Genomic DNA, 13939 nt, shown 5'->3' on the forward strand with positions numbered 1-13939 from the left:
CCCTCAAGTACCTATCCAGTCTCCCCTTGAAAACATTGAGTGTCTCCGCTTCCACCACTTCCATCGGCAGCGAATTCCAGGTCCTCACCACTCGCTATGTAAAAAAGTTTTTCCTCACGTCCCCCCTGTATCTCTTGCCCAAAATCTTAAACCTGTGTCCCCTAGTCCTTGTACCATCAATTAGTGGGAACAGCCTTACCCCATCTAGCCTATCCAAACCTGTCATAACCTTGTATACCTCTATCAAATCACCCCTCAACCTCCTTTGCTCTAATGAAAACAAATCCAGCTTATCCAACCTGTCCTTGTAGCTAAGATCCCCCATCCCTGGAACCATTCTGGTAAATCTCCTCTGCACCCTCTCAAGTGCCTTCACATCGTTCCTAAAGTGTGGTGACCAGAACTGGATGCAATACTCCAGTTGTGGTCGACCCAGCGCTTTATAAAAGATCAGCATAACTTCTCTACTTTTGTACTCAATACCTCTATTTATGAAGACCAAGATCCCATGTGCTAATTTATTTATTTAATCCCATAGGTCTAATATGTTGCGATTTGTTGAAGTTATTTTAATACCATGTCTGTTATTTTGTGTAGAACTTACTCTGGTTATTGTTCTTCTATAGAAAGCAAAGGAAGAAAATGCACAACCATTTGAGGCAAAATCTTTGTGCGGACCATCAAAACCGAAACCTTGCCAATGGACCCAACCATCCTGGCCCTCTCCCAGAAGACATTCAAATGGTTGATGTACGTACTTCTATTTACTGAACTGATTTAAGACGGCTAAATGTGATTATAGGAAGAGATTATTTCGTGATAATCCTGTTTATTGCTTAGCAATTATTTTGGTTAACATGCTTGTGTTTAAAAAGCCCTTTCCAGGGTGCTTCTGACAGCTCAGCTGGTAAATGTACTGCCAAGTGTGGTACTAAACCATATTGGCCCAGAATTCGCTGCAATGCCGATATTGGCAATGAAAGGCATAGTTTAGACTGCAGTGCTCCCCGATCTTCCAGTGGCGAATTCATGCCACAATTTGCTGCAAAAATAATTAGAATACGCCACAGCGAGTATAGCAGCAAAGGAGTGGCGCGGCCAATGGATAGTTAAGAATTCACTTCAACTGTTGATTTCTGCAGGAATTTCAACCTAATTTATTTGTTTATTTATTTATATCTGGCAGCAAATTACTAGAAGATATAAACAGGGATGAATAAATATTGCCACAAGAACAAACAATTATTTTGTATCGTGAGGTTATGGCTTGGAGCTGTGGATTGTAAAAGTGCTGTACTTCAAGCGTGATTGACATCAGAATGCAATTTTAGAAGCAATGTAGAAAACAGTCACCCCAAAAGGCAATTTCACAGTGCTTCAAGAATTACCCTACTTTTTTCGATTACAGTATTTAGCAATGCAATAAATAAGTATAAATGATACTTGCATTACATTAAACTTTCAAGAATGTGAGCTCTGCTTTGATTAAGCTGATGAAGAAAATTTAGAATTGAGACAGTAACTGTATTATGATGCCCAGAGTGATATTGCCTCTTTTAAACACGTTCCTGTTACGATTCCTGCATACTCACCCCACAAGCGCCAATCTGCAACGATTTAAGTGGCAGAGGTGATCTCGGGGGCTTTGACTCAGCAAACTCAATCTCACCATTGATTGTAATGGGGGCGGAGCGAAGATAATTAGCTGTTCAACTGCTTCGGCACAACAGCGCAAAATTCCCATGAAATTTTGGCGGGGCTTAAATAATGGCCTGAGTCACTCATGCCACAATATCCTGCAAATAGTAATTGCACAAATTTCCAGCAAATGCAGTTAGCTGATCTCGGCCTAGGGTAATGGCACTGCAATTAGGCCAGAGCACCTTAGGCTAGAAAAGAGGATCTCTGCTCACGATTGTTATCCAGCATCTCCTCCTGAAAAGCATTAGTGTGCAGCCATCGGGTGAAGAAAGGTTCAGGCTGTAATGTTTCCAGAGTCCAATGACCTACCAATACTCGTTGTCTAAATTCGCACATAAAGAATGGCCAGATGGGCCCTGTGCCCATTTATGAGGAAAACACTAGAAGGCCTTTCTTGATACAGGAGTGAATGTTCTGCTTGGTATTTTAAAGGAGATAGGTAATTAGAAAGGAGTGAAAACATTGGAAATGTGATGATTATATAAACCCTTATTGCAATCACTTACTCATACCTGCTCCTAGCAAACAGACATTATACAATTAGTGGTTTACTGATTTAAATAAAAATAAATAGCAAACAATTATGCTTTTACACTTGTATTTCCATAACCCTCATAGAATCATAGAAATTTACGACACAGAATGAGGCCATTCGGCCCATCGTGTCTGTGCCAGCTGAAAAAAAGCTATCCAGCCTAATCCCACTTTCCAGCTCTTGCTCCGCAGCCTTGTCGGTTACGGCACTTCAAGTGCATATCCAAGTACTTTTTAAATATGATGAGTGTTTCTGCCTCTACCACCCTTTCAGGCAGTGAGTTCCAGACCCCCACCACCCTCTGGGTGAAAAAAAGTTCTCAACTCCCCTCTAATCCTTCTACCAATTACTTTAAATCTATGCCCCCTGGTTATTGACCTCTCTGCTAGAGGAAATAGGTCCTTCCTGTCCACTCTATCTAAGCCCCTCATAATTTTATACACCCAAATCTCCCCTCAGCCTCCTCTGTTCCAAAGAAAACTACCCCAGCCTATCCAATCTTTCCTCATAGCTAAAATTCTCCAGCCCTGACGACATCCACATAAATCTCCTCTGTACCCTCTCTAGTGCAATCACATCTTTCCTGTAATGTGGTGACCAGAACGGTACGCAGTACTCTAGCTGTGGCCTAACTAGTGATTTATACAGTTCAAGCATAACCTCCCTGCTCTTGTATTCTATGCCTCAGCTAATAAAGTAAAGTATCCCGTATGCTTTCTTAACCACCTTATCTACTTGTCCTGCTACCTTCAGGGATCTGTGTACATGCACTCCGAGGTCCCTCTGTTCCTCCACTTCTCAGTATTCTACCATTTACTGTGTATTCCCTTGCCTTGTTAGCCCTCTCCAAATGCATTACCTCACACTTCTCCAGATTGAATTCCATTTGCCACTTTTCTGCCCACCTGACCAATTTATTGATATCTTTCTGCAGTCTACAGATTTTTTCCTCACTATCAACCACACGGCCAATTTTTGTGTCATCTGCAAACTTCTTAATCATGCCCCCTACATTGAAGTCTAAATCATTGATATATCAATTATAAATCTTCATAGATAACCATTAGACATGGAACAATATCATAGGATGCAATGCAGTGTTACAGAATTAGATATACTGAACTCTAAAATTTGTAAAATAAAGTGGAAACTTTTAGCAATAAGTGGCATCTCATTTTTTCTTTGGTCCATTGAGTCCACATATAGGCCACAGTTATAATATTGCATCAGTGCAAAGCAGTTTTGAATGTGCATTGGCCCAAAATGTAATTATCAGTCACGAGCTACTTGAGTACACTAAAGCCAAGTGGCATGAGACTGACCACCCTGATTAGCAGCAGGCAGAATACCAGCTCGGATCAATAGCTGCAATCATGGACTACCTTGAAAGTTAAACGCAAATGCATTTTATCACAATATAATTTAGAGAACTTTGATTGTTACAGACACCAAAGGACATGGGGAAAGATTGCCTGAATTATGTGTATCAAAATTGTTAACTCATTATAACCAATGCATTTACAACTTTGTTACATCTAGTACACAAAGCAAATCTCCCTCCTCCCCCACATGGTATTTTTGTGAATTGTCCTTTTGGTGAATCTGTTAATTGTGAAGAGTGTATAAGGATTCAAAGGTTTTGATGAAAAGTTCACAATGTCTTGAACAACACACAAGCTGGTACAGGTGGAATAGGCTAAATGTTTTCCTTCTGAGGTGTAATTTCTATGGTCTGAATTCTATGAGGCCTATGATACGACGTCGTAAGTGCCCTGCAAGTTCCGGGTTTCCACATGTGATGGGCATGTGCGAAAACCCGGAACTTGCGATCTGCCAGGTTTCTCCTTGACAGATTGTACCCATCTGCTACAAATTCATTTTCGCTGGTGCAGAGTTGGGCTATTTGTGTGACTACTGCCCAGCGAATACCCACCAAACCCTTGCACCTGGTAAAAGCAGGCGTAAGGCCTTTTACCAGCGTAAGGGTTGAAATAAATGTTAAAATACATTTTTTTAATGATTTAAACATTTATTTACATTTAAAATTGGTTTAGGTTATTTTTGTACCATTTAAAAATGTTTGAATTTATTTTTCAAAAAATTACATTTTTATTTTAAATGTTTAATTAAATGGCATTTTAATTAATTTTGAACCTGTGTTCATTTATTTTTATTTCAGTGTTGTGAAATTATATTTTTAGGTGAATTCTATTATGCTTACGAGGATTCTCTGTACATAAATGGAATCCCCCTAAGCATCATAGGAATCCCCCTTTGTCATTGGTTGGCCTGGCCCACATGATCCCAGGGACGCTTGCGAATCACATGCGCCCCTTGGACCCGTGGGCCTTTATGCAGGCCCAGGAGTGCAAGAGCCCGAAGCTCCGGAGGCAGCAGGGAAGTACGGAGTTTTCTTGCGGTTCGGAGGCGTATGTGGGCAGCAAGCCTCCGACTGTAATTTCCAGGCCTGTGATTAAATAATAACCCAGAAGGCTTTCATGTCCAGTTGATTCCTTAACCCTTAACCAACCATAATAGGTCAGGCAATCCTCTTTAAAAATTAGCCTTCTTGGGAATAATTTGAGTTACAAGGGAATTCCTCAATAGGAATTGGAAACATATCAAACTATTCAAAACCCAATATAAAAATACGGATTTGAATAATTATAATAATTTGTCTCTGATGGTTTAGAGTGTGAGTAATTGACCATAGTTTTCTTAACTGCTTGGTTGTAAAAACATGGACTGATTGACATTTAAATCTTGATGGCTGTGAGCCCTATTGATTGACTGTCAGGATTTTTTTTTCTTTTCTCCCTGTACAGTACATTTCGAAAAATGTTCCAGCCTCTGAACATGTGAGACGACATGAAACGGAAACCTCATTTTCTGCAAGCCAGCCATCATCCACATCTCATCACTCCTCCACAGCTACACACACATCCAGCCACAGGTAATCAACTATTCATGAGCAAGCACTGCCACTTTCACCTAAAGACAATGATACAAGGAACATTTACTTCTTTTAACTTTCAAAACTACAGGATGGCGCAGAATTATTGCTGTTTGAGTGCAAACTGGCTGTTATTCCAAATATACCACTGATCTGCAGGAGCACAGCATACAAATAAGTGAATATATGATTAATCTGGTATATTTCATTAGTTCTGTGTGCAGCTTCAATCTCCACAGTCAATACCTTCTAAACTCTCTTGAGTAAATCCAACTCTAGCTTCATATGCAAAGTTGTTTAATGTCATGAGGACAACTACCCGTTGAATGCAATGTCCCTCTGTTATGTGTGAGTTTTGCCTTTAAACATAGGAACAGTGGGGGATCAAAACAGTGTGATTTGGCCATTAAAATTTCTTATGATCTTTCCCATTATGGCACATATAATGTAATTGGCATAATCATGCTATTTCCATTTTTAGTAACTTGCTGTAACCTTCTTAAAGTTTCTCCATGACAGCAGGTCCTGCTTTTGCAAATACAAGCTCTGTGCTACTGATTTACAATAATATTTATGTCTTACCTTTATGTTTTTCTTTAAGTCATTAAACTTCTTTTGGACCTTAAGCCAGTTAACCATGTCAGTGACATAATGCACGGCTGTTTGCATATTTGGAGGCTGTCATCCATCACTGAAAATGCACTTGCTGTTCAGCCATTGTCAACAATAATTGTACTTCACAGCTGGATTAACAAACTCTTCAACATTTATTCTGGTTAAGTGGATCATTAACTGTTTATGAGTGTTAAATGCAGGTGCATTGTGATTCCTACTAGTTTTTCAATATCATTATCAAAATTTCTTTTTTGAAGCTATGCATTCCTGTGATTTTGTTAGTAATTCATTAATTACGCTGAAAAATGGGCATGCTCCTATTATTCATCATTTGTCAGACCCATAGTTGCAAAACAGTACAGATAATAGAAGAGATTATATATGCAACAATGCCAGTTCCACAAATCACAACTGACACTGATGACTCTCTTCAGTTTAAAATTATGACACTAGATATGCATTAACAGAGTTTGGTGTGTAGTTCCAGTTGGCTGTAACTCAGAATTAAGAATACCTATAATAAATTAACCTCAATTTTTTTCCAATTGACTATTACCATCCTGGACAAATTTTCATATGTAAAGCAAAACAAATGTTCTGACTATGAGTTCAAGGCTACATTATTAGTGCATTTTAGCAGATTTATGTTTTCTCCAAAAGATGAGACAATTTAGATGGAGCACCTTGTAACCATTGTACTGGCAATAGTAAAGTTAAACTTTTAGGGCTGGATTTTACTCACTGAGATGCGTTGGGGACAGGACTGCTGCCTTGCGGGTTCTAGTCCCGCCCCAGTGACGTCCGACGCACAGATGCTATTTTCCCCTGATTGGCCTTGCTAAGCCCACCCTGTGGGCTTGCTGGCCAATTAAGGGAAAGTCGGTGTCAGATGACGTCAGTTAATGACGCTTCATCTGCCGATTTTCTTAACGGTACGTGAACCATAAATTTTTGACAGATGATTTGACAGTGTTTGACAGCTTTGAGGTGCTGTCAAACACTGACAATCACTGTACACAGGTGAGCCCTTTCACCCAGGCTCTCCAGTGACTCTCTCCTTAGGATGAAACAGATGGCAGCTGCAGGTGAGGGTATAGAAGCGATCTGTCACTTCTCCCATTGAGGTGAGGCCACACAAACTCAAAGCTTGTCACCTACAGAAAAATCTAAACACATTAAAAATGACTTTCCCAACATTTCCTTACCTCTGATACTCACCAGTGTCCCATTGCATCCTTCACACCACTTCTGCAGCTGTCATCTATATACAAACATTACAACAGACCCACAGCACGCCTCACTTACCCTGGTGGGGGTCCCCGATGTCGGGAAGCCCGCAGAAGTCTCAAAATGGAAAAAGCCTCTTAACTGCCTGTTAACTACCAGAAAAATATTAAACAGGCAAAGTTGAAGGCACTTTATCTAAATGCATGTAGCATTCGCAACAAGGTGGATGAATTAATGGCACTAATAGAAGTAAATGGGTATGATGTAATTGCCATTACAGAGACATGGTTGCAGGGTAACCAAATCTGGGAACTGAATGTTCCAGGTTACTCAACATTTAGGAAGGACAGACAAAAAGGAAAAGGAGGTGGCATAGCACTGTTAATAAGGGATGAGATTGGTATGGTAGAGATAAAGGATCTTGGCTTGGCAGATCGTAATGTAGAACTGGAATCAGTTTGGGTGGAGCTAAGAAACAGCAAAGGGCAGAAAACATTGGTGGGAGTTGTGTATAGGCCACCAAATAGTAGTGGTATTGTAGGGCACAGTATCAATCAAGAGATTAGAAGTGCATGTAACAAGGGCAATATGGTAATCATGGGGGACTTTAATCTACATATTGACTGGGCAAATCATATTACCACTAATGGCGTGGAGGACGAATTCTTGGAATGTATGCGAGATGGTTTCCTGGATCAATACGTGGAGGAACCAACCAGGGAATAGGCTATTCTGGATCTAGTACTGTGTAATGAGAAAGGGCTAATCAATAATCTTGTGGTAAAGGGGCCGTTAGGGACAAGTGACCATAATATGACTGAATTTTATATTAAGTTTGAGAGTGATGTAGTCCAATCTGAAACTAAGGTCTTCAATCTAAACAGAGGAAACTACAAGTGTATGAGGGACAAGTTGGCCATGGTAGATTGGGAGACTACACTAAAAGGTATGAAGGTGGGCATACAATGGCTAACATTCAAGGAAATAATGCATAATTTACAACAAACATATATTCCTCTAGGGCATAAAAGCCCAAAAGGAAAAGTGATCCAGCCATGGCTAACAAAAGAAGTTAAAGGTAGTATTAAGTCAAAGGAGGAAGCTTATAAAGTTGCCAGAAAAAACGGTCAGCCTGAGGATTGGGATCTTTTTAGAAATCAGCAAAGGGGGACCAAGAAATTGATAAAGAAAAGGAAAATAGAATATGAGCACAAACTAGTGAAAAATATAAAAACGGATTGTAAAAGCTTCTATAGGTATGTGAAAAGGAAAAGACTGGCAAAGGTAAATGTAGGTCCTTTACAGTCAGAGATGGGATAATTTATAATGGGGAATGAGGAAATGGCAGAGAAATTAAATAAATACTTTGGGCTGGATTGAGGAGGTGAGTAGGAGGCGGGACTACAACTTTCGGGGCTGTAGTCCCACCTCCATCGAGTTGTAGCCAACCCACATGATTTTGACTTGATTGACCTTGTTGAGCCCACCCAGCGGGCTCAGCAGGCCAATTAAGGGCCACCCAGCAACAGGTGACATCACAGATTGATATTTCATCTGTCAAGATCTTTTGACAGATGCAATATCAGCGTTTGACAGCTATTTGAAGCTGTCAAACACTGACAATTTGTTCTCTAAGTTAATTCCTTCCTCTCAGGATGATTTAGAGATCTCTCTGGAACAGAAAGCTGATTGCTGCAATTTTTGCCAGATCACGGCCTTTCTGCTTTCTGTGCCAGTGAGATGAGGGACCCCCGAGACCTGAAGGAAGGAAGGCTGTAAAGGTAAGTAAAACTTCTTTAAACACTTTAAACACACCAAACACACTTACCTCTGCACTCATGCACCCATCACTCACCAGAACACCGGACATCTCGACCCCTCCAAGCCCTTCAGCCCGACGGCCCGCCTCGCTAACTTGGCGTGGTTTGGAGCCGTCGGGAATCCCACACTTCAAGAATGAAAATAGGGATTAGGCTAAAAACTGCCTGTTAACAGGCAGTTGATTGGCACTAATCCCCTTCCCACCTCGGGGAGGCGGGTCCCAGTGCGGGTCGGGTACCCGCCTCCTTTGAAACTGGCATGGAGGTGGGTTGGGGGTGGGATGGGTTCGTGCCCCCCGATTTCAGGATTTTAACCCCCCACATGCCTCCAATCCCGCCTCCACAGCCCAATGAAAATCCTGCCCTTTGTTTCTGTCTTCACAGAGGAAGACACAAAAAACCTCCCAGAAATATGAGAAAACCAAGGGTGTGGTGAGAATGAGGAACGTAAAGAAATTATTATTAGTAAAAAAACAGTACTAGCAAAATTAATGGGACTAAAAGTCGATTAATCTCAAGGACCAGAGGACCTACATCCTAGGGTTTTGAAAGAGGTGGCCATTGGGATAGTGGACGCATTGGTTGTCATCTTCCAAAATTCTATAGATTCTGGAATGATTCCTGCAGATTGGAGGATAGAAAATGTAACCCTGCTATTTAAGAAAGGAGGGAGAGAGAAAACGGGGAACTACAGACCTGTTAGCCTCACATCAGTAGTTGAGAAAATGCTGGAATCTATTATAAAGGATGCAATAACTGGGCACTTAGAAGCTAATAGTAAGATTGAGCAGAGTCAACATGGATTTATGAAAGGGAAGTCCTGTTTGACAAACCTATTGGAGTTCTTTGAGGATGTAACTAGTGGAGTAGACAAAGGGGAACTGGTAGATGTGGTGTATTTGGATTTTCAGAAAGCCTTCGATAAGGTCCTACACAAGATGTTGGTGAACAAAATTAGGGCACATGGAATTGGGGGTAATATACTAGCATGGATTGAGAATTGGTTAACAAACAGAAAATAAAGAGTGGGGATAAACGGGTCTTTTTCAGGATGGCAGGCTGTGACTAGTGGGGTACCGCAAGGATCGGTGCTTGGGCCCCGGCTATTCACAATCTATATCAATGATTTGGATGAGGGGATTAAATGTAACATTTCCAAATTTGCTGATGACACAAAGCTAGGTGGCAGTGTCAGTTGCGAAGAAGATGTGAAGAGGCTTCAAGGGGATCTCGACAGGCTCAGTGAGTGGGCAAGAACATGGCAGAGAGATTATAATGTGGATAAATGTGAAGTTATCCACTTTGGTAGAAAAAACAGAAAGGCAGAGTATTTCCTAAATGGTGCAAGATTGGGGAAGGCAGATGCTCAAAGGGACCTGGGTGTCCCTGTACATAAGTCACTGAAAGTGAATGTGCAGGTACAGCAAGCCATTAGGAAGGCAAATGGTATGCTGGCCTTCATTACAAGAGGATTTGAGTACAGGAGTAAAGAAGTCTTATTCCAATTATATAGGGCCTTGGTGAGACCACACCTGGAGTACTGTGTACAATTTTGGTCTCCTTACCTAAGGAAGGATATACTTGCCATAGAGGGAGTGCAACGAAGGTTCACGAGATTGATTCCTGGGATGGCGGGACTGTCGTATGAGAAGAGATTGAGTAAACTAGGCCTGTATTCTCTTGAATTCAGAAGAATGAGAGGGGATCTCATTGAAGCATACAACATTATTACAGGGCTTGATAGGGTGGATGGTGGGAGAATGTTTCCCTTGGTTGGGGAGTCTAGAACCAGGGGCCACAGCCTCAGGATAAAGGGTAGGCCATTCAGGACTGAGATGAGAAGAAATTTCTTCACATAGAGGGTGGTGAATCTTTGGAATTCTCTACCCCAGAGTGCTGTGGAGGCTCAGTCTTTGGGTATATTCAAAACAGAAGTCGATACATTTCTGACTAGTAAGGGCATCAAGGGATATGGCAATAAGGCCGGTGAATGGAATTGAAACAGAAGATCAGCCATGATCTCATTGAATGGCGGAGCAGGCTCAAAGGGCCGAATGGCCTACTCCTGCTCCTATTTCTTATGTTCTTATGTTCTTTTACTGAGGACTTTCCTGGACTGATTTTTAACTGATGCGGGGTGTATAACGAGCACCCTGATCTGCTGCCACCCATTTTCCGCCACTTCTGCAAGTTAAAATCAGCCCTTATAACTCAAATACTACATAAGTAATTAAATAAAAGCCACAGTTTATAAGCCTAAGTACAGATAGGGATGATTGAACACTGTATGAAACATTCTTGAGCTGGTGGGAGCTATGAAAATTAAGGTTGCTCATCTGGGATATAGAAATATCTTGCACTTATATAGCACCATTCATTCCCTAAGGATGTCCCAAAGCACTTTACAGTCAATGAAGTACCTTTGAAGTGCTATCACTGTTTCTTGTGGAACATTTCTGTGTGCAAATTGGCTGCCACATTTCCCTACATTACAACAATGAGATAAATGACCATATATTCTGTTGCTTTAGTGATGTTGGTTGAGGGATAAATGTTGGCCAGAGCACCAGTAGAACTCTGCTGCTCTTTTCCTTTGAATAGTGCAATAGGATCTTGCATGTCCACCTAAGAGGGCAGTTGGGATGTTGGCTTAACATCTCATCCTAAAGGCAGCACCTCCAACAATACAACACTCCCTCATTACTGCACTGAATTTCGCACTCTTCCCTTGGCGAACAGTGTGAAGTAGTGGAAGAATTAATAGGCTGATTAACAACCTCACAAGCCATGATTTGACTGCTCCTTCCATGGTTATAACCACTTTTATACCAGCCGATAGACTGATTAGTCCTATACAGCAGTAGGGTTTTATGTGCTCCCAATACCCATATGAGGAGTGGAGCCTACCCATACCCACCAGACACAAGTACCCCATTGGATGTCAACCCAGAATTCAGAGTCAGAGCTCTGATCTCCACTCATCAGGACTATCTGGCATGGGGTTCAAATCCTGCACATTCTGATTCAGAGGCAGGAATGCTATCACCAAACCAAAGGCTCACTCATTGTACATGGTGTGTGAAAAGAACGGCATGATGGACTAAATTGTTTTTCGTATTTCATGATTTCTTAAAGCCTTACTCTTTTTTTGGGGTGCTTTTCATGGATATATAGTCTAAACAATAAATGTTAGCATTAACATAACTAATTGAATTTGTTATACAATTTCCAACATTTTTTGAGATGGAGCAGTGGCACGGTATGTGCTACTTCAGCAACATGCCAGTCTACTAAATTATGGAACATTGCTCTTGTAGCCAGTATTCCACACACAGTGACTTCCCAATCTGGAACGAGTTGTCTGAGGGAGCCACTGATTAGAAGCAAAGCATCTCCCACAGGGAGGGCTTGGCTGCTCCCCTGTGCCTCCTAGTGATTGGTCACAGAGTGCCATTGGCCCCCATACTTGACCAACCCCAAACAAGACAAGAAATGAAAAGAAAGTTGTTTTCTCAAAAATCTGGATACTGATGGTGTTTCTACTACTTTTGAATAATTTGTGATTTGATATGCTGTTATTATGCATATATATCAACAAGTGCACATAAATTACAAATGATAACTCCTGCCATCTTATCAAACTAAAATATATCCTTTTTCATGACAGAAAGTTCTATTAAGCTAGGTAATTTCTCATGTCCTGGGGTACTAATGTCTATCCAGCTAATTCTGATGATTATATGGCTTTTTCCTATAGAAATGGAGACCACACATGGAGCGTAGAGCAGACGGACAGTGTTACTTCAGAAATGCATTCTGGTATGATGACATCGTCATTAGAAACCAGCAAATGTAACAGTCCCAAGGAACCACGAGGCAGACTAAGTGCAGTTTGTGGTCATCATGACACAAGGCACCCGATCTTCCATTGCAGAGACTCAGTGGATTCTCTCCGAGACTCACCGCATAGTGACAGGTATGAAATTAATCATTTTATAGCTCAAGATTGTGTTCTACGTGTATTTATTTGGTAGGAAACATAATGGAATCCCTACTAAAGGAGAAAATAGAAGAACATCTAGAAATCAAAAATATAATAATGAATAATCAGCATGGATTTCAAAAGCGAAAGTCTTGCTTGACCAACCTCATTGAATTTTTTAAAGAGGTAACAGACAGCATAGACAAGGGTAATGCAGTAGATGTAATTTATCTAGATTTTCAAAAGGCCTTTGGTAAGGTACCACATAACAGACTAATGAATAAGGTCAGAAAATGCAGAGTCAGGGGACAAGTAGCAGAATGGATAGCTAGCTGGCTTCAACATAGAAAGCAGAGAGTAGGGTAGCTATTCAGAGTGGCAGAAGGTGGGAAGTAGTGTTCCACAAGGATCAGTGCTGTTGTTCACAATTTATATTAACGATTTAGATTTTGGAATCAAAAACACAATTTCTAAATTTGCGGATGACACCAAATTGGGGAGGATAGTCAATACTGAGGAGGACTGCAACAAATTACAGGGAGGCATTAATAAACTTGCAGAATCGGCATATAATTGGTAAATGAATTTCAACACAGATAAATGGGAGGTATTACATTTTGGTAGGAAGAATAGGGAGGTCACTTATTACTTGTAGGGTGTGAGTCTGGGTCGGGTAGAGGAGCAAAGAGATCTCAGAATACAAATACACAAATCACTAAAAATAGCGAAACAGGTTAACAAGGCCACAAAAAAAGCAAACCAAGCACTAGGGTTTATTTCTAGAGAGAGAGAATTGAAAAGTAGTGAAGTTATGCTAAACTAGTATGGAACCTTGGTTAGACCACACTTGGAGTACTTGGAGGATGATACCAGAAATGCAAGGGTATACCTATCAGGAAAGGAGGAACACACTGGATCTTTTTTCTCTTGAAAAAAGAAGGCTGAGGGGTGACCTATCACAGAAATCACAGAAACCCCACAGTGCAGATAGAGGCCATTTCGGCCCATCGAGCCTGCACTGACACATATCCCACCCGATCCCCGTAACCCCTACACCAACACATGTCCCACCCTATCCCTGTAACCCCACGTATTTAATCCCCCTA

General features: G+C 41.1%; 1 protein-coding gene across 1 annotated transcript in view; it reads left to right on the forward strand.

The window, feature by feature from the left end:
- Positions 1 to 13939, forward strand: part of LOC147113851 (pro-neuregulin-2, membrane-bound isoform-like) — a 253737-nt gene that overhangs the window by 223194 nt on the left and 16604 nt on the right. The window contains exons 7-9 of the mRNA XM_085995212.1: positions 627 to 750; positions 5062 to 5189; positions 12609 to 12827. Of these exons, the coding sequence (XP_085851338.1) occupies positions 627 to 750; positions 5062 to 5189; positions 12609 to 12827 (471 nt within the window). The remainder of the gene's footprint in view (positions 1 to 626; positions 751 to 5061; positions 5190 to 12608; positions 12828 to 13939) is intronic.

This window comes from Somniosus microcephalus, chromosome 8 (assembly GCF_052327205.1).
Source record: "Somniosus microcephalus isolate GS21.2 chromosome 8, FLI_Smic_1.0, whole genome shotgun sequence".
Taxonomy (NCBI): Eukaryota; Metazoa; Chordata; class Chondrichthyes; order Squaliformes; family Somniosidae; genus Somniosus; species Somniosus microcephalus.